This window comes from Myotis lucifugus, unplaced genomic scaffold (assembly GCF_000147115.1).
Source record: "Myotis lucifugus unplaced genomic scaffold, Myoluc2.0 scaffold_312, whole genome shotgun sequence".
In the NCBI taxonomy this organism is placed as follows: domain Eukaryota; kingdom Metazoa; phylum Chordata; class Mammalia; order Chiroptera; family Vespertilionidae; genus Myotis; species Myotis lucifugus.
This window is the reverse complement of record NW_005871360.1, coordinates 823,543-844,412: the sequence shown is the minus strand read 5'-3', so window position 1 is coordinate 844,412 and position 20,870 is coordinate 823,543. Positions and strand designations below refer to the sequence as shown.

Here is a 20,870-nt window from a genome sequence, read left to right as displayed (position 1 = left end):
CCTAATAACCTCGGGCCGATCGCACGCCCCTCCCACCGCCCCTCTGTGGCAGCGATGACCCATTCTTTGGTGACTCTAGAAAAAAAACCGTGACCGCCATGTTTCCCGCTTGGAGGAGACCAGGTGAGAAAAGCACCCAGCAGAGAATCTTCATGTTCATGCCTTTGCCTAAGTGTGTCTGCCCAGGCTCCACCTGCTCCTTCTCGCCTGCGAACACCCATCTCAGCACAGCCCTTGTAACTGTGCTGGTCTGCCTGTACTGGGGGAGTGAGGGGGGTAAAGAACCAGGGCTATCTGGGAAGAGGTCCTCCAAGATTCCCTGATGGCATCCCTCACTTCCCTCCCACAGTCTATGAAAATCCCCTGCTCACCCTGCCCTTCCCAGCCCTGAACCCAGAGCCTGGCGCATAGTAGGTGTGCAGCAGATGTTGCTGAACTGCCCTGCACTCCTCACCTGATACGCAGCGGAAGCCGCGCTCCAGATGAAGCCCTCGGGAAACTGACCGTAGAGAAACTCGTCTTCCCGGGGCAGCGGCATGCCGTTGCTGGTGATGACCTCTGTGTAGTACCTGGCGGAGGCTCTTGCTGTGCGAGGCCTGTTCGCATTGTTGAAATCAACATGGTACAGTCCAAACTTGACTGTGTAACCATTCAGCCACTCAAAGTTGTCCATCAGAGACCACGCGGCATACCCTCGAAGGTCTACGCCATCGAGCCTGTAGGCTGGGACATCGCAAGGGAAAGAGAAGAGCTTCACCCCAGTCGGGCAGGGACCCCAAGAAGCCCAGCAAGTACTGGCCTCTCAACTCAAGACAGTAGTCCTGAACCATCAACTGTACACACCGGTAACGTGTCCCCGATAGACAGATCACCTTGTGTGTCTTTGTTCTTTTGCCCGCACTCATGTCCCCAAACAAGTATTAATGATTGATCTTTGTAAAATCAAATTCTTTTGTTGGGGTAAAGGGATGTGCTTCAAATTCAAGAGTCTCAGCCCCCTTTAGACATGAAACACAAATGTGAATTTGAGAACAGTTTCTTGCTCTGGGATTACATGGAACCCATCTATACTAATAAAAGGGTAATATGCTAATTAGACCAGACGTCTTCCGGACGTCCTTCCAGACAAAGCCACGGTGGCAGGGGCTGAGGCAGAGGCAGTTAGGGGTGATCAGGCTGGCAGGGGAGGGCAGTTAGGAGGCGATCAAGCAGGCAGGTAGAGTGGTTAGGGGCGATCAGGCAGGCAGGCAGAGGGGTTAGGGGTGACCAGGAAGGGAGGCAGAGTGGTTACGGGTGATCAGGCAGGGAGGCAGGTGAGATGTCTGACTGCCAGTTTAGGTCCAATCCCTGCAGGCAGTCGGACATCCCCCGAGTAGTCCCGGATTGGAGAGGGTGCAGGCCGGGCTGATGGACCCCCTCCCCTCTGTGCACAAATTTCGTGCACAGGCCTCTAGTCTATATATATAAAAGGCTAAGCGACCATCTGACCAGTAGCTATGACGCACACTGACCACCAGGGGGAGACGCTTCAATGCAGGAGCTGCCAAGCTGCGGTAACTTGGCAGTAGCAGTTCTCAGGTGATGCACCCCGGAACCAGGAGAGGAGGGAGCCTGATTCCGGGGTACGTCACCCAAGAACCTCCCTCTCGCAATCCGGGACCCCTCAGGGGATGTTGGAGAGCCAGATTTGGCCCAATCCTTGCAGGCAAGGCTGAGGGACCCCACCTGCCGGAGGCACCCCACAGATGCCCTTTGAGCCACAGTGCTGCCCCAGGTGTGGCCTATCTCTCCCAGTTTCGCCCCACTGGCCACCTTCTAATTAATTTCTTTTCAATGTGCATGAATCCATGCACCGGGCCACTAGTCAGAATATAAGCTCCATGTCATCAGAAAGTTATCTGTTTTGTTCACTACTATTTCCCTATGATTTAGAGCAGTGATGGCGAACCTATGACACACGTGTCAGAGGTGACACGTGAACTCATTTGTTTGGTTGATTTTTCTTTGTTAAATGGCATTTATATATGTAAAATAAATATCAAAAATATAAATCTTTGCTTTACTATGGTTGCAAATATCAAAAAATTTCTATATTTGACACGGCACCAGAGTTAAGTTAGGGTTTTTCAAAATGCTGACATGCCGAGCTCAAAAGGTTCGCCATCACTGACTTAGAGTAAAACTTATCCAACAGTAGTTGCTCAATAATAGATGAATGGACCCATAAAAATGTTCTTATGGGGATTGTGTGTGTGTACATCTGGGGAGACGACCATAGCTTTTTTTCAGAGGGAAATGTAACCCCAGACAGGGAAAGAATAATGGAGTTAGCACATAAGACAGAGACTTGCTGATGGTTTGTAATCTACTCTGCCAATCATTTCAGGCACATGACACGTGGATGTTGGGAGATTTTGTAAGGGGGGCATGAACCCTCACATACCTTTCAAAGCTTCATTGATGTAGGTTTTGTGGTAGAATATCCGATCGGTATCTTCCAGCTTCGGATTTGTCAGCCCCACCCCATTTTCGGTGACGTAAATGGGGATGTCACCATACTCTTCTTTGATCCAGTTGAGCAGTCTCCGCATCCCCCAGGGTGCAGCTCTGTTCAGTGCTGTGGACGGCCATGAAGGGTCCTCTTCCTCAATCGTCTCCTGGTCATCTTGGTAGGAGGGTGGGTTTAACCTTGGTGTTGTGTACCGCACAATTCTGGAGGAGTAGGTGTTGAGGCAGAACACATCGGCCGTAGCCCTGATGTACCTCTTCTCTTCCTCCGTGAAACTGGGCAGGCGGGACGTGGCCAAGTGCTGTAGTTCACTCCTGTTCCCCACTTTCCACTTCATGGCCTCGGGATAGTCCCCATTTCGGAAAATGGGGTGGGCGAACCAGCCCAGTGAGAACTGCAGCATTCGGTCAGCTGCCTCCACATCCCTTGGGACCTGGGGCGACTTGGGCTCTGCCCAGTGTGCACTGAGGCTCAAGGAGATGACCCCCTTCTGCTTTTGCCGGTATTTCTCATCGTAAGTGTGGTAGACTCTGGCATGAGCTTTGATGAGTGCATGGCCAATCCTGTAAGGTGCCCAGCCTGGGTCCTTCACATTTGGGGGAAACTCCCCTGAGCCATAACCCAACCACGCCTGGTAGGTGGGCTCATTAAAGGTCATCCAGAACTTGACCCTGTCACCAAAGGTCTGGAAACAAAAGTCTGCATAGCTGTTAAACAACTCAATCAAGGAAGCATCCTCCCAGCCTCCGATATCTTGCAGGGCCTGGGGCAGGTCCCAGTGGAACAGTGTCACCATCGGAAAGATGTTGCTTTCCACCAAGCCATCAATCAGCCTGTTGTAATAATCAACACCACGGCTATTGATAGAACTGTTCCTCCCAGTTGGGAAAATCCGAGACCAGGAGATAGAGAAGCGATAGGCCTTCACCTTCAAAGCTCGAAGCATGTTCAGATCGGCATCCAGTTGGTTGTAGCTGTCACAGGCTATGTCTCCAGTGGCATTGCCTTTCACGTTGCTGCCTGGTGTGTGGGTAAAGTTATCCCAGATGCTGGGGCCTTTGCCGTCAGCATTCCAAGCTCCTTCGATCTGATAGGCTGATGAGGACACGCCCCACAGAAAGTCATCCCGGAACGTGCCATGGTAAAACAGATCTCGTTCAAACTTGGGTTGGTTGGAGAACTTTTCCCAAACGACTTTAGCCTTGGAGGGCACCTCAGATGGAAAAGTGAAGGCTCTGACTTTAGGGGGGAACGTTGCTGTACTGGGTGGTGGCAGTCTTTTCACTTCTTTGGTGAGGAAACCATTCTTTTCAATGATGCTGGTGAAAAAATAGGCAGATTTCCTGGGAGTCCTTGGCCTGCTGCTGTCGTTGAAGTTGACGTGGTGCAGCCCAAACCTCTGGCTGTAACCAGAGGGCCCTTCGAAGCCATCGATGAGGGAACGGGCAATGTAAGATCGAACATCCACTGAGTCCTCCTTGACAGCTGTGGGGAAAAACAAAAATACAGCGGTGTTATTTTAAAGTCTCTGTTAGTTTGCTTTTTAAAGGTTTTCCTTTTGACATGAAAGTTTTGGAGGTGATTTGGGTTACTCCAAAAACATGAACCTCTTTTCTCCCTCAGAATGGACAAGGAAAACTCAGAAGACCCCACGAAACATCAGGCCACATCCATGGCCATCACTCAGTCCAAAGGAGCATCCTTGTCTTAAAAGGAATAATGGAGAGCATGTGCCCCATCTGCTAGCATAGAGACCTAGAGAAGCCGTGTGAAGATGGAGGCAGAGATTGGGGCGACACGGCCACATGCCAAGGAATGTCTGGAGCCACCGGAAGATGGAAGAGCAAGGAGGGGTGCTCCCCTGGAACCTTTGGAGGCAGAGCATTTCTACTGGCATCTTGATTTCAGACTTCTGGACTCCAGGACTGTGAGAAAATAAAGACGGTCTAGCAGGTCAACCAACAACCAGAGCCAAAGTAAGGCAATGACTGTGGGCTCCAACGGGGAGTCAGCAAAGTATTAAGCCTTGTTTCTATCAAATCGCACCTATTGCATACGTGGCAGGAAAAGTTGCTCACTCAGTGAGTAATTCAGTCAGCACCTGCTTTGTCTCCAGGCTGTGCCAGGCTCTGGGAACATAAAGATGAATAAAAGCCTCATAGGTCAGTGGGTAGAGTGAAGAGCTGAGCCAGAAATAGGCCTCTGGTTCCACTCACAGCATGTTTGGGCACACCATTTAACACCTCAGAGCATCCGTTTCACAGTTGTCGCAGGAGGAAAGTATCTGTCGATTGACTGCACACAGCTGTGTCAACGATCACTTGAGACGATGTCTTAAATGGGTTCCAAGATTACGCACATTACAGAACGTAACCTTGATGCTGAGAGGAGTACACGTGAAGAACAGAGAGGGGGTCTGACCTCCCTCCGTGGATGTGGGTCTCCATTCCTCACTGCAACGCCCAGGGCAAGTATCACTTATCAATTCTTTCTCTTTGAATCTAGACAAAGCCTCGAAATCTTCTCACCACAGCCCTCTAGGCAGACAGCTAGCCACTCTCAACTGAGTAGGACTGGCCTGTGAGGTGAAACCTATTTGCCATTCCTTTTTACTTGGAATAAAAAGACATGTGAAACAGTATGTTATGTAAGAGTGAGACTGTAGATGTGATTAATTGAATCAAAGTAAATAATGAGCTGTACATTTTTACAGCCAGTTAAAGGAGATGAAGATCAGTGTGGCTGGAGCACTGAAGGCAGAGGTAATGGGCTGGAGTCCTATTTTAAGTGTCCACATGCCACCCTGTAAAGCCATTATCACCCTATGTTGCAATTTTCTGCCTGTGTCCCTCTGTAGACCACGAATATCCTATGTGAAAAGACAATTTTTGTTTAATATTTTACCTCTACTGTATTGCACAATGTCTGGAACATAATAGTCAGCTAATAAATACTTGTTAAATAAGTGCATTAAAAAATGATGAGGCTTGATTAATGGACAGGGTTCAGATGGGCAGAATTTAGAAAGGAATAAGAATATGGGAGCAAAAAGTTGAGGCCTTGAGGGGGAGAGTTAGGAGGCTGATGTGAAGGACTCATGCTCTTACTACCAATACTACTTTTTGGCTTCATTTACTTGGGAGACGGTCTTGGTCCCATAACACAAAACTGTGAAGACTTGAAGGACCACCCACCTTCCGATCACCAGCATATCCACTGTTCTTACCCTTGAGCACCTCATTGATATATTGATTGAAGTAGTCTACTCTCAAGGAATCATCAAGGAGATTTTCACTTTCCCCGATGGGCATGCCATTCCCAGCCAGGTAGATTGGAACTTTTCCTCTTGTGTATTCCAAGGATATAAACCGCAACAGCCTCCTTATACCCCAGGGCACCACACGAATCCAAGGGGATGAGGTCTGGGGCCAGGCAGGATCCACGTGCTGGGAGAAGCCTCCAATGGTATCATAGCTGGGGATGCAGGTGTCTTGTTGGGCCTTGCTGATGAGGCGGGAAGTGTAGTGGGACAGACCCAAGAAATCAGCTGAGCCTTTCAGGAGCTGCTTCTCTGCTTCGGTGAATTCAGGGAGCTGGGCCACGGGACTGGGGCACTGGTTGTTTATCTGTTGAATCTGGGCCCTCAGGGCAGCTGGGTAGTCTCCATCCACAAAGATAGGGTGTGCAAACCAGCCCAGCATGAAGTGCAAGAAGCGCTCAGAGGCTCTCAGGTCCTCGGGCCTCTCTGGGGAGAGGGGTTCTGCCCAGTCTGAGTTCAGCACGATGCCCACACGGCCCTGCTGCTGCGGGCGATGGTGGCTGTTGTAGAGGTGCCAAGTTCTGGCATGAGCCTTGAGGACCAAGTGAGCCACCTTGTGAAGAGGAAAGAAGGTACAGTGTCAACAACAGCACCAACAAGCCAACAGCAAGTCAACAACGTCAACAACTTAACACCAGTGTCAATAATACCAGCAAGTTAATAACAACAGCAACACTGAAAATGTCAACATCAATAACATCAACACTAATGCCAACACTGTCATTAAAACATCAACAATGTCAACAAGAAGTTAAGACTGATGCTAACAATGTCAACAAGTCAACAAGACAGTGCTGATGGCAACAATATCAATGCCAATGCCCCCAAGATCAACAATGTGGACGACAATGTCAACAAGTCAGCACCACCCCTGAGAGGTTAATAGCAACAGCATCGACAACCATATTAATAATTACAATTGCTAACGAATTTGCTCATGTAATCCCCACAATAACCTATGTGGCAAGTTATTATTACCCCTATACAGGTGAGGAAAACAAGATCCAGAGAGGGTAAAATGCAGGCATTCCGACTCCAGGCCTGTATGGTCACCCACAATGTTAGTCTGCCTCCATTCTCAATAAGTAGTTATTGACTTATTAGTCAACAACTAATGGGGAGTGGAGATCATTTTAGTTACCACACAAAGGAGGGGACAATTCTTTCTAGATTACTTGTTCTCCTTTCCACTTAATAAAATCTAGGGAGAAACATCACCACCAAGAATCTCTCTGTAGACTTAACTGATAGTCTTACAAAGATCAACAGCTCTCCTTGGTGGAGCGCTATGAAAAGACGGGCAAAAGCAGGCTATCTGGAGTATAACACGCCTAGATTTAAGTCCTGACTCTGTCACTAACTTGCTCATTAAGTTCGACCAATCTTCTAACTTCAGGTCCCTGGTCCGTTAAGAAGCAGGTACTTACGGATCCACAGAGGAGAATTAAGTGAGACTGTACATAAAGCACAAGCAGAAACTCGGGAGTGCAGAGGAGAGCTTGCTACCGCTCAGCTCCCCTTCCTTTTTATCATCTGAAGATGACGACATTTATTTTTGAAGAATTTCACATCAAAACTAGAGGCCTGGTGCATGGATTTGTGCACCAGTAGGGTCCCTTGGCCTGGCCTGCCAATTTGATTCGCAGTCAGGACACATGCCTGGGGTGCGGGTTCAGTCCTTGATCAGGGTGTGTGCAGGAGGCAACTGATCAATGTTTCTCTCTCTCTCTCCTTTCCCTTCCTCTTTCTAAAATCAATAAAAACATATAATTTTTAAAGTATGCTTAGAAAAAAAAGAGAAGAAGCCTAAGGAGGAAAGGTTTGGGTGACACGCAGGAGACACACAGAAAGGTCCAAACCTTCCATCTTCAGAAGCGTAGTTTCTCTTCCTGGTGTACTTGCTGAACAAGAGCAGGATGGAAACCTTGACGAAGTGCTGTGGTTTTGGCATTTTATTGAGGCATTTATTCATTTCCAGCTCATGCTAATTGCAAACATTTTGAATTGTTTTCCAATTTTCTTATGTGTGTTAACATCATTTCCCCCAAAGGTTTTAAGACCTCACGGACATGGGCTGTGTGTCCTCCTTAAGGCCTAGCATGGGACACAGTAAATACCCCCTTCAGAACAAACCCCGAAGTGTGGCAGGGGTGAGCCAGGCTAACATGTCCCTCCTGGAGAATGCTGCCAGGGAAAGCTGGTGGGTTTTCTGGGAGATTTTGAAGAAAAAGGAAAAGATGGAAGGAAGACATTTTATATTTTGTTTCCATTATATACATCTCCTTCTTGTTGAACTAATACCCTGTCTGCTCTCTGGAAAGCCAACCTGTGCCACTCCCCAGCTCCCTGCCTCTCAACCACTGTGCTGAGGGGTAGAGCTGGGACCTGGACCCAACCTGTCAGCGCCCCATGTGACTCACACAGAGACCAGAAGCACAGGGAGACTTGCTGCGAATGACAGACAAAGGCACGCTTGCTTCCCATTGGTCCTGACAGATGAGAGCGGGCTGCTGCCACCTGGCCACCCGGCAGCCCAGGAATAAAGCCAACAAGGGGGCAAGAGCAGGAGCGAACTGGGTCCTGGCAGCATTGTCTGTGGTCTGATCACCTAAACCAAGACTTTCCAGTTCCCTGAGCTCACACATCTCCCACCTGCTTGATTGAAGTTGGGTTTTCTGTCAGTTGAGAGTCCTGGGTGACTCAGAAAACTTGCTTTGGAGTCCGGCAGACTTGGGCTCAAATTTTGGCTTCTAACTAACCCACTAGTGATGTCATCATGACCAAATGGTTTCTCCTCCTGAGCCACAACTTTCTCACCCATCAGTGCTGTCCTGAGGATGTAGTCACAGCCATCAGTGCCGCCCTGAGGATGTAGTCACAGCCATCAGTGCCGCCCTGAGGATGTAGTCACAGCCATCAGTGCTGCTCTGAGGATGTAGTCACACCCATCAGTTCCGCCCTGAGGATAGTCACACCCATCAGTGCTGCTCTGAGGATACAGTCACACCCATCAGTGCTGCCCTGAGGATGTCATGACTATTTGTAAAGAGCCAGCACTGTGCTTGGACAAAATAAGGTGATTAACACTTTATGGTTCCTTCCCTCCCTCTGATTTCCTTTAAAAAACAAAAAGTAAACACTTGCTGGTAGGAAGATAAAATGACTTTTTCCCACCAAACGTCCTATCGCTTCTAACGAGGAGAAGCTGCAAAGAAGAGAAGTACCTTAAAGGAGGCCACTCCTGGGTCGGAGATGCCCGGCGGGTGTTGGCCGGTGCCGTAGCCCGCATAGCTCATCACCCACGGCTCGTGGAAGGTCACCCACAGCTTCACACGGTCCCCAAAGGTGGAGAAGCAGAAGGCTGCGTAGTCCAGGAAAGCGTCCACCACACTCTCGTTCTGCCACCCGCCTCGGTCCTGCAGGGCCTGCGGCAGGTCCCAGTGGAACAGCGTGGCCATGGGCTGGATGTGCGAGTCCAGCAGGCTGTCGATCAGCTTGTTGTAGTAGGCGACACCCCGGAGGTTGGGGCTGCGCCCGTGCCCCGTGGGGAAGATGCGGGACCAGGAGATGGAGAACTTGTAGACCTGAGCCCGGAGGCCGCGAAGCAGGGAGACGTCGGAGTCCACCTTGTGGTAACTGTCGCTGGCCACGCCCGGAGTCGCCTGGCCCGTGGCGGCCTTCTGGGGTCCGAGTCGGTCCCACACGCTTGCTCCTCTTCCGTCCTCAGCCCAGCCTCCTTCCACGTTGAAGGCTCCCGTGGAGACGCCCCAGAGGAAGCCTTCAGGGAAAACATCCCGCAGGAAAGCATCCCTTTCCGCCCTGGGCTGGTGAGCGAACGCTTCCCAGACGCTCCGATAGGCAGAGCTGGGCGGCGAGGAGCCCACAGCCGTCTCCAAGCCCCACTGCTGGGCACCCTGCAGGGTCAGGCTGTCAGCCTGGGGACAAGACCTGCTACGACAAAGTGACATGGAAGGACTTGGTAAGTAATGACTCTGAGTACACATGCCCCCGACTGACGAACTGTGACAAGGTCTGTAATCGGTAAAGACACAGAGACCCTGAGTGGAAAGCCATGTCCACAGAGTCACGGGCAGGAAGTGGCTGGTTGGGGAGAAATTATCATTATTACCCCTTCTTAGTGGAGTTGTCATTGCTCCTGTGAGAACACAAACACCGTACCAATGCGACTGTTCTCTGTATGAGCTCACCCTGAGGACTGTCTTCAGTTTTCATGCCACGCCTTTTTTTTCCTTATAATTTATTGTTTATAAAACATAGGTCATACTAATGCTGACTTCAATGTACTGAGCTTTGATTCTGTGCTGGCCACTGTGATAAAACGCATGCATGTTATGTCATTTGACTTTCATAATTCATTTATGAGCTAGGGACTCTATTTATTTATCTCCACCCTAAGAGGAGGAAGCCGAGACTTAGAGAAATGAGTAACTGGCACCAGCTATTTGGCAGCTGGCACAGAAGTTTCAATGATCGCACTGCTGTGCGCCTCTGTTGATATGTAGCCGGCAGAGACCAGCCCGGCTGCAGCCTCCTCGCCCCTTCCTGCTGCCTGGACCTTAGGTGTCCTTGCTGCACCAGGAGGAAGGAGCCTTGTGAAGGCTGACAAAGCAACAAGAGAGGAGCCTGGATTCCTGGCGATTATAACCACTCTAGACTGCCCCTCTCCAGACTTTATGTAAATGAACTCATATCTTGTTGTGGTTTTTTTTTTAATGGAAACTTCACCTTGATCACATAGCTTGCGAATGGTAGAATCTGTATTTTTAAACACATATCACTATGTATGTGTGTAGATGTATAGACATTTATATCCACATATATTTTGTGTTTTATTTCAGAAATAAATATATCTGGCCCTAGCCAGTTTGGCTCAGTGGATAGAGCGTAGGCCTGTGGACCAAAGGGTCCTGGGTTTGATTCTGGTCAAGGGCATGTACCTCGGCTGCAGGCTCCTCCCCAGACCTGGGCCCTGGTTGCGGCTCTTGCAGGAGGCAACCAGTCAATGTGTTTTTCTCACATCGATGTTTCTGTTTTTCCCTCTCTCTTCCACTCTCCCTAAAAATCAACAGGAAAATATCCTCTGGTGAGGATTAAAAAATAATAATAAATATATCTGAAATAAAACATAAAAATGCTCTCATTATAAGCACTGAATTCTGATTCTTTCCTCCCTTCCATTTTTTTTTGGCGGGGGGGGGGGGGGACATTTGTTTTTTAATGTTTCAAATCAAACCTCTAAATTGATTTCCCATCTATGGGTCATGTCTGGCAGGCTAGAAAGCTGCATGCCAGAGCCTGCATAGTTCCACCAGCAGTGGGCGACCCTGAGGAAGGATGGGTATAGATTTTGGTCTGGAGAAGAGAACACACTTGGGGAAAATGGGGTGGAGTACAGAGCACCTCCCTGTCCGAGGGCCATCATGTGGAGAGGGTTGACCCTTCTACTGGGCTGGCCCAGAATGAAGAACTGGTGAAAGTGACAGGAGTGCTGTAGAGGGGCCTCCCTCCATTCAGGGAAGCCGGGGCCTTGCCACCCTAACTAAGCACCTCCTGTGTTATGAAGCATCAACTCACCCACATTTGCTGTGAGAGTGGGGAGGGGAAATGATGAGCTATAGCTGTGAATTATCCAGAACTTATGCCCGACTCTGGAACACAACAGGGACACAGACGACACCCACTCAGTGCACAGCCTCGGCTGCTCTGACCCTGGCTGTCTAGCTTGGGCGGGAAGAGGTCTTGAAGAAATAAATAAACCGCCCCTGGGTACAACAGAACTTGCCACGTAAACCTTGGAGCTGGGAGTCCTGGGTTTGCCTAACGTGGTTAGATATTTAGTAAACGGAGCCCCTATCTCTGCCCAGCCCCTCCAGCTGTCCCTCCGTCAGCGACCCTCCCCCTGCTCCAAGCCACCTCGGAGCATCCCAGATAAGACTCTCCCCGATTTGGGGAGCAGTGCTGTGTTTCATGCCTCACTCTTGTGTCAGAGTCATTGATGGGCCTCTTTGTCTCACCCCCAAGGTCTAAAACTCTCAAATGATAAAACAATGTTAGTCCTCTTACGACCCCCTCCACCTGCCCCTGCACCCAGAGGTTCTCCATCAATATCTCCTGGGTGAGGACCCCCACTGTCAGTTTAACATCAGCCAGTGTAACCTTCACTTCAGGCAAAGATCACGGGAACCCTGGAACTGGTGTCATGTATCTCGTGGTTTTATAATCATTAAGCTCTCAAGGTACTCCTTTTATTATGACCTCTTGAGTTTTGCTTTGTTTTTTTAAATTTAATATATTTTTATTGATTTCAGAAAGGAAGGGAGAGGGAGAGAGAGAGAAACATCAGTGATGAGAGAATCATTGATCCGTCGCCTCCCGCACGCCCCACACTGGGGATTGAGGCTGCAACCCAGGCATATGGCTCCTGGTTCCTAGGTCGATGCTCAACTGCTGAGCCACACCAGCGGGCTTGAGTTTTGCTTTCTGAGAAGACATAGCCCAGCTGACTCCAAGTGTGGTCAGGGAGCAGGTCCAACCTATGTGCCCACTGCACTGCGCAGACTCCAGCACAGAGCCTGACATGTGGCAGCTGCTCGGGGTGTTGATGTGAATTGCTGATTGGAAGTGAGTTGACAGGAATAAACAACAGAAGGAGAATCAGCACAGGACAGCCAAGAGCTGGGAGAGGAAAAGTACAAAGAGGTGGTGGTGACTGAAGCCTACGAGCTTGGACTGAGCCCTGCTAGAAACATCTGCGGTGAACACAGGAGAGCTCTCGCTGAGGGTCTGGCAGCCAAGTGATGGCTCTGTCCTTCCCTAATGCACGGTGCACGGAGCTGCCCTGGTGACACACCCCGTGGAGTTGAGGGTCTGGGGAACTCCCAATGCGGGTTTCCACACCGTCCTTTTCTCGCTCCCTCGAGAAGCACATTGGGATGTGAGTGGGCGAAGTCCTATCATCATGGGGAGAACCTCAAATCTGCTCTATTTTTTAAGATGTCTTTTACAAATTTTGGTCATTTGTTAAGAAATTATTTGCAACCCCAGGATAAATTAAAGTCTCTGTCCTGAGAACACCCCCGAGTTAGGCTTCTGCTGCACGGTCTCCTCACGGGGACACTGTCTCACATTTTCCACGAGGAAACGGATGCAGAGGACTCACCTCTTACTCAGACCACGCAGCGTCAGTGGGGTGCTCAGATCTATCTCCCCCGCCTGCTCTGCCACGAACTCACAGGATCGTAAACTAGAAGGCAGGGGTGCAAATCCCAGCTGTGTGCCCTTGTGTGTGCACGGCAAAGTGGCCCAATGACAGAGAATTCCAGAACCATGTGGGGCCCAGAGTAAGACTCGGTGAGAGCTGGGTTCTCCCTGCTTGCCCCTCTGAGCCTTCATCTTCCTCCTCTAAAATGTCCACCATTAGCTCACTGGCCTGAGAGGCAGATGACAACAGTCCCATGAGATGACACGTGTGTGACAGAATAGCAGAGTATTCTGCAAATACCAGTTATGGATGGTTTGACAGGAAATCTACATTACCTTTTCTCGAGATCTGATGAACAGTTCAGGAATGTATTAATGTCAGACCCAATGATGAGCCCTTGGCCTTTATCGAGGGCTGTAAGAGAAGAAGTTTAATTAACTCTACCTGAAGCCCAACAATGCACATGATGCAATCAATGGTTTCCCTCACATATACAACACACCCAGCCTCTAAGCCAGTGGTTCTCAACCTTCCTAATGCTGTGACCCTTTAATACAGTTCCTCATGTTGCGGTGACCCCCAACCATAAAATTATTTTCGTTGCTACTTCATAACTGTAATTTTGCTACTGTTATGAACCGTAATGTAAATATCTGATATGCAGGATGTATGTTCATTGTTCGAGACCCACAGGTTGAGAACCGCTGCTCTAAGCAATGGTTCCAAGCCCCTGCGGAGAATTCCACGGGCCAAGGATTGAAGGAGGTCAGAAGTGGTCTCTACCTACTTAGGACTTAGGACAGAGGCTCTCAAACTCTGTGTGCACCAGCGTCACCTGCAGAGCTTATTAAACACACATGGCCGGGCCCCTCCAAAGTTTCTGGTCAGTTCTGGTCTGAGGTGGGCTGGAGCCTGGGAATGTCCAACAGGTTCCCAGGTGAGGCTGATGCTGCCGGTCTGGCGACCACACATGGAGAACAATTGGTTTAGAAATCAAATATCAGAAAGGGGTGGTTTTTAAAAATATATAGTAAACTATATGTTAAACATAAAACCGACCATTGAAGCCATTTAGAAAGGGATGGCATTTAAGAACTTGCTGTGCCGTGAGAGGTGAGGGTCAGTACGTGGTGTCTACGGACAAGTTTCATGAGGCCTGTGAAGCCAGCCCAGCACTGGTTACAAGTGGTGGGAAGGACACTACTGACGTGTCCCATACGCTGACCTTATAGGGTGACTGGACTGACTCTCAGGGCACTAGAAACGTGCCCCTTGGCCCCTCCTACAGTGTCTAGTGCAGTGGTTCTCAACCTTCTGGCCCTTTAAATACAGTTCCTCATGTTGTGACCCAACCATAAAATTATTTTCGTTGCTACTTCATAACTGTAATGTTGCTACTGTTATGAATCGTAATGTAAATATCTGATATGCAGGATGGTCTTAGGCGACCCCTGTGAAAGGGTCGTTCGACCACCAAAGGGGTTGTGACCCACAGGTTGAGAACTGCTGGTCTAGTGGCTCTCAGCCCCCAATGCCGTAATAGACCCCACCTTTCCCTTGATCTGATTGCAGCAGGAGCAACCTCCTGAACCATGCCAACCAATCAGATTCACTGTTAAGAACCAGAGCTATTGAGGAGGTGGTCCTACCAGCCATGGGCAAACTACAGCCTGCGGGCCGGATCCGGCCTGTTTGAAATGAATAAAACTAAAAAAAAAAAAAAGACCGTACCCTTTTATGTAATGATGTTTACTTTGAATTTATATTAGTTCACACAAACACTCCATCCATGCTTTTGTTCCGGCCCTCAGGTCCAGTTTAAGAACCCATTGTGGCCCTCGAGTCAAAAAGTTTGCCCACCCCTGTCCTAGACCTACAGCTCAGGTACCCACCAGGACCAAGTGCAAGTTGAGGTAATGGGGAAATGAACAAGGGTAAGCAGAGAGGCAGCCCTGCCACGGGGTGCAGAGGTGAGAAACCTTGGAGAGAGAGGTAATGGAAGTGGACAGACAGACACAGAGCAGTTCCCATGCTCACACCAGACACCTGGTGCCTGATGGTCTTTACTTCCATAAGACCAAGGTATCCTTGGCATCCTCAACAGAACCTGCCATTTTTCTCGGGTCGATGGGAGCTAAGGACCAACAACAGGAAGGCAAGGGACACTAAACCCATCGGGGATGGGCTCTCACACCAACTCTCCTTGGGTCATCCTCCTATTGGAACCCCAGACTTTCAAGACTGCTATCCCCGCCCCCCGCCCCGAATCAGTGCACCAAATGTCACTCAAAGCCTTTCCAGTGATGGGCCACTCACCTTCGAAGAGGCTGAAGAGCAGCTCAACCCAGTTCTTGCTGGTGGAGGGGCAGTCCTGGAGTTTTAGATTGAAGATGAAAACTTTCACTTTTGGCTCAATAGTCTGAAAAGATAAAGGCCAGCAAGTGAACCGAAACTGTACGTCTTTTGATAACAGGGACCGATATTTCAAGATGAGAAGCTACAAATACTCAATCTGGTTTTGGAAATTACCTCTAGCCTTCCCAGTTAATACAGGGAGCTGACTCCAGGCTCTGCGGGAGAAAGAGCTGACTTTTCAATACCATAGGCCACCCTCACCACTGGCCGCCCCCCACCCCCACCCCCCAAGCAGACAGGCCCATCTGTTTTCATCGCAAGCTTCCGAGGCACCACCTGGAACCAGGCTCTGTGTCAGGCCCAGGAACGAGGCAGTGCGCCCTGGCCAGGGGACTGTGTTCCCACAGGAAGCTGAGTCAGGTGCCTCCTTCACGGTGTTTATGGATGTCTGGGCTTTACTTCAAGACAATCTGGTTTGGGGGAAGGTAAGGTACAGAAGAAACCAGATCAACCACAAGTTGCTAGTTTTGAAATGGGGGTGGCTTCATTGTACTTTGGCTATGTCTGACATCTCCCGTAATAAAAAGATAAAAGGAGCCCAGGCGGTGTGGCTCAGTAGTCGAGCACTGACCCCATGAACTAAGAGAACACCAGTTCCAGTCGGGGCGCAGGCCAGGCTGTGGACCCCATCCCCAGTGCGTCACGTGCAGGAGGCAGCTGATTCCTGTGGACGCAAGTCAGCCCCTCTCGTGGGGAGAACCGACTGCCTTCCTGTCCTGCTGTGGTGACTGGGAAATGCTACCAGGCAAGTAACGAACGGCACCAGAGGGGCCACCTCTCCAGCTGGGTTCTCTCCCCACCACTGCGTGACCAGAGTGGTCACCCTGCCCCGTTAGGGCAGCTTCTGAGCTGCTGGCCGCATCTGGATGTCATTCCCGCCCGAGGAGACGAGAGGAATAAGATCCGCTGCAGGTGCAGTGAGTGGCTGCTGTTTGTCCGGGGAGGTTTACTATTTGGCTGGTGGGCTACAAACTGAGGGGTCACAGCTCTGTCCAGCCACTGCGGGAGCAGGGCCCCTTGAGAATGTTTTCATGTAAAAAGGGAAACTGTACCCCACACCCCCCAGCAGCAGTGGAGCCAGGGCTGTGCTGCGTGTCCAAGTGCTGCACCCGCATAACCCGGGGTTTCCAAACGTCCCCGCGCCTCAGCCCCGAGCTGAGCAGCAAGCCTTGGTTGAATTCCTTGAGGAAGACGAGAGACGGATTCAGTCACCTCAGGCGTCTGCAGGCCTCGGAGACCCCCCAGAGCTGCCTGCGGCCCAGAAACCTGGCAGCAGGCCCACAGCGCAGGCTCCGGGCCCCTATGAGGTGCTTACAAAACAACTAAGATCACATGTGATTTTCAAAAGGGCCACCCCAATGAGCATGTTCCCAACACCTTGGGCTTATTTTGGATTTTGAGAGGCAGTGCGGTGTCCTGGGAAAGCCCAGGTCCAACCTCAGCCCGGGCTCCCGACCCAGTGTCTGACGTTGGTTCGGCGGCTTGGTCCTGGGGGTGCTGAGAGGGGAGGTCCTGTGAGGAGAGGTGCCCGCCCGGTGCCCGCGGTGGAGCAGGCCCTGAAACCCAAGCAGCTAGCACTCAAACGTCTGGTGAAGGCGCCTGCTATTCCGAGGAGACCCTCTTGTCTGTAGACAACAAAAGCAGCAGCATCTACACGGGCCAGCTGGAAACACAGCTGTGGGGATGGGACCGATGCTGCTTTGTCCATCTCAGGCCTCCTGCTTCGGGAAGAATGGAGGCCCGCCTAGCTGCAGCACTGAGCCTTAACATTAACGAGCGTGGCCTTTAAATGAATAACTCCTCTGACAATCCATCTCCGTGGTGGTGGAGGTGCTGGGATCAAAACCAGGAGGCACAGGGCAAGGCGTGGCTTTGTGCCCGAACCTGCAGAGGCTGGAATAAGGCCTGCAAGAGGGCAGCTGGCTCTTCAGGGTAAGGGTAGGAACACTGCCAGGACTCGGCAGGTCCAGAGGGAAACTGCTGGGCATGTAGTCAGTTATACTCTGCCAGGAGGGGGCACAGTCGGATTCCAGGAATTAAGCAAGGAAGCACAGCAGTGACCAAGTGCAGGAGAGGAGCTAATAGTTGGGTAGGAGACACCTGACATATTCTCTCTAAGGCAAGCATGTTTAAATAAACGAGGCATGCGGCCCGCCTGCCATGAGTTTGACATACTCCCTCTAAGGCAGCGGTTCTCAACCTGGGGGTCGCAATCCCTTTGGGGGTCGAACGACCCTTTCACAGGGGTCACCTAAGACCATCGGAAAACATATAATTACATATTGTTTTTGTGATTAATCACTATGCTTTAATTATGTTCAATTTGTAACAATGAAAATACATCCTGCATATCAGATATTTACCTTATGATTCATAACAGTAGCAAAATACAGTTATGAAGTAGCAACAAAAATAATTATACGGTTGGGGTCACCACAACATGAGGAACTGTATTAAAGGGTCGTGGCAGTAGGAAGGTTGAGAACCACTGCTCTAAGGAGTCAGAATCGTTAGACTTGGGGAAAACAATACCGGGTCAGAGGTTATAAGAAAGTCCCAAAAGCTGGTATCTGATTTTGCAGACCTGGGTGTCTAATGTCATTTTTTAAAAATTGTGGTAAATTACACATAACATAAACATTACCGTCTCAATCATGTGTAAGAGTACAGTTCAGAGGCATTAAGCACATCCACACTGTTGTGCAACCAGGAGCCAAACCCAGGAAATGCCTTTGTTAATCTGGAATTTGGATTCTCAGTGGATTTCTACACAGGAAAGCAGGACTTGCAGGTAAATATTTACCTTAGCAGCCAACCCTCACCATCCTTCCCGGGGAAGACCTCGCCTCCCCACATCCTCCAGCGATGCTCTGGGGAAGCTCCCAGATACAGCGCAGCAGGTCTGCCCAGTGTGAGCGGTAGTTCAGTGTACACACCAGACGAGCTAAACGCGGAATGTGCTCCCAGGAGCCGCTGCCACTCAGCATCGGACGGGAATGTCCAACTCACCTGCAGCTCCCTCAGCTGCTGCAGCAGACTCGGGCCTCCTTGGCAATTGTAAGACCAATCAAGAGACAGGAAATCGACTGCGTCCTAGAAAGAAGGAAACAGGGCCATCAGAGATAAGCGATTTCTGATGAGGAACTGCTCAGAAATGTTTTGTTTCTCCCCCATCACTGAACTGAAGACTCCAACGTGGGATTTTCCGAGGGAAAAGCAGGCGGAGGAGCAGCTGGGGAAGGAGTGAGAATGTGTGTGTGTTTCTGGTGGGAGGAGCTGTGTGCTGCTGGGATACATCATCTATGTACTCAGCAAGTGCTTGGCACCCAGTAAGCGCTCAATAATTGCCTATGAGTAAACGAATGAGTGAGCGGAGTGCTGTATGCCAGACATGGCGGGCTCCCACCAAGCTGGTGAGCCCTAGGAGGGAGCCGGCGGCCAGGGCTGCCCTGGGTCGCACCTCTGTGTGGCCCCACTTTGCCAGGACGGAGGCAGGGGAGCCTCTGCCACCCACAGCCCGCCCCCTGCCCCCCATCTCTGCAGAGCCCCCTGCAGTACTGAGCTTTCTTTTCATCGGAGGCTACAGCCACTGGCTACTTCCAGCCACGGTTTAAAGTCCGCCCAGGTGGCCCTCGCCTGGCCCATGCTATTACCCGAGAACACCGCTCTCTCGGCCCTGGTCTTCCCCATCCCATCCCACCCTCGCCCAGGGAACGACATGCCCTCCGCCCTGCCTCTGGCCTGCATGAACTCTAAGAACTTCAGATTCACAGTCTAAACACATAACAGACACTGTGATCCCCCCGGCCCTCCCCCCCACTTCTCAGCACGCCATTTCCTGTCCCTCCCCGCCCTACCCCCGAAAGGATCATCTGTCCCTAGGAACAAAGACTGGGTACTGGGCCCTGGTGACACCGTGTGTGCGGCGGGCTCGGACAGCTGCCTCCACGGGAGCCCTACGGCTTCCCCATCACGTTCTCATCGGTGTTTACTGACCGTCCCACACGCCTGGTGGGACACCCAACCTCCCGTTCCCCGCCCGGTCCGCTCAGCTCCTGCTTTTGTCCAGTCCTCACAACTCGTCCTCAGGGAGTGTCTACTCTTGAAAGTCACTGCGCTGGGTCCAGCGGGTGGGGAGTCACATTCAAAGAGGCAGACAACTGAGTGCAGAGCGTTAGTAAGGGCGGGATCACACCAGCAAAGGCAGGCGGAACAGGGTCATAAGGAAAGTCCACGCCAGGTCCTCAGACCTTGGGGGCGGTTAGGTTCACCTGTGGCCTGGGGAGGCCTCTGCAGGCCCAGGACTGGCCTCAGCTGCTGTGACTAGCCCTCCAGGTCAGCGGTCGCCAGCCTTTCGGACCCCGGAGGCAATTTGGGTCAACACCAGACGCTGGGAGCTGCTGGCTAAACAGCCCGCTAAGCCTTAGCCACTAAGGGTTTCAGGTGGGAGAGGCCACAGGCGGCCCAGCGCGGCCTCCTGATGAAGAGCACCCTCCCACGGACCGGACGGACATTCACAATGGGGAGAGTTTGTTGGGAGGGATTTTGGAGGAAGGCTGGAGGATTAGAAGGGGCGCGGGAGACAGGAAGAAAGTGGGGCACAGGCTGGGAAAATGAGGTGAGGTCAGAGGGCAGCGGAGAGCCGCTGGAGCGCACTGGCAGGCCCTGCGGGGTCAGCTCCAGTGCAGGGGAGTGTAATTCCCAGCAGGGGCCCGGGCAACGCCAATCTTTTGGAAGGTAATTCAGAAGCACGGCCTGGCACGGATGGGGGCAGGGAGCCCGGTGCAAAGGCTGCTGCTCCACCCGCACTTTCCTGATGAGCACTTTGGTCTCTGAGTTCACGGCTGATAGCCTTATTGCCCCTCGTAAATCAATTCAGACGGTTCCAGCCACACACTCGCCTTGGAGCACGTATATCTAGCTTATCGCGTCTGGACTGTAAATTTCCGAGCTCATTAACCCGAAGGCCAGACACGGAGCTCGGGGCCTCCCTGTGTCGCACATACCAGCCGGTGTCTGTCACGGGCGGCGCCCTGTGGGCCAAAGAACTGCCGAATCGGCCTTTTCCTGATGGCTCTCCACGCTGCCCGCAGCCAGCCTTACGAGGGTCCGCGTGGCTTCATTCTCAGGTGTTTAGCTGTTCTGATTAAAACCACCGTTTAAACGGCCCTGGTGATGTCGGGCCGGCCCCGGTGAGGCTGAAACAGCCCCAGTGAGGTCGGGCTGGCCCCGGTGAGGTTTAAACCGCCCCAGTGAGGTAGGGACTCCCCGGTCAGGTTGAAGCGGCCCTGGTGAGGTTGGGACAGCCCCGGTGAGATTGAAACGGCCCCGGTGAGGTAGGGACGGCCCCGGTGAGGCTGAAACAGCCCCGGTGAGGTCGGGACTGTCCCGGTGAGGCTGAGACG

At 51.3% G+C, this 20,870-nt stretch overlaps 1 protein-coding gene across 1 annotated transcript in view; it reads right to left on the bottom strand.

The window, feature by feature from the left end:
• The window catches only part of LCT (lactase), a 49,082-nt gene that overhangs the window by 18,681 nt on the left and 9,531 nt on the right, over positions 1 to 20,870 (bottom strand). The window contains 7 exon segments of the mRNA XM_023764015.1: positions 455 to 723; positions 2,444 to 3,994; positions 5,736 to 6,381; positions 9,053 to 9,779; positions 13,386 to 13,464; positions 15,367 to 15,469; positions 18,475 to 18,558. Coding sequence (XP_023619783.1) covers positions 455 to 723; positions 2,444 to 3,994; positions 5,736 to 6,381; positions 9,053 to 9,779; positions 13,386 to 13,464; positions 15,367 to 15,469; positions 18,475 to 18,558 — 3,459 coding nt within the window.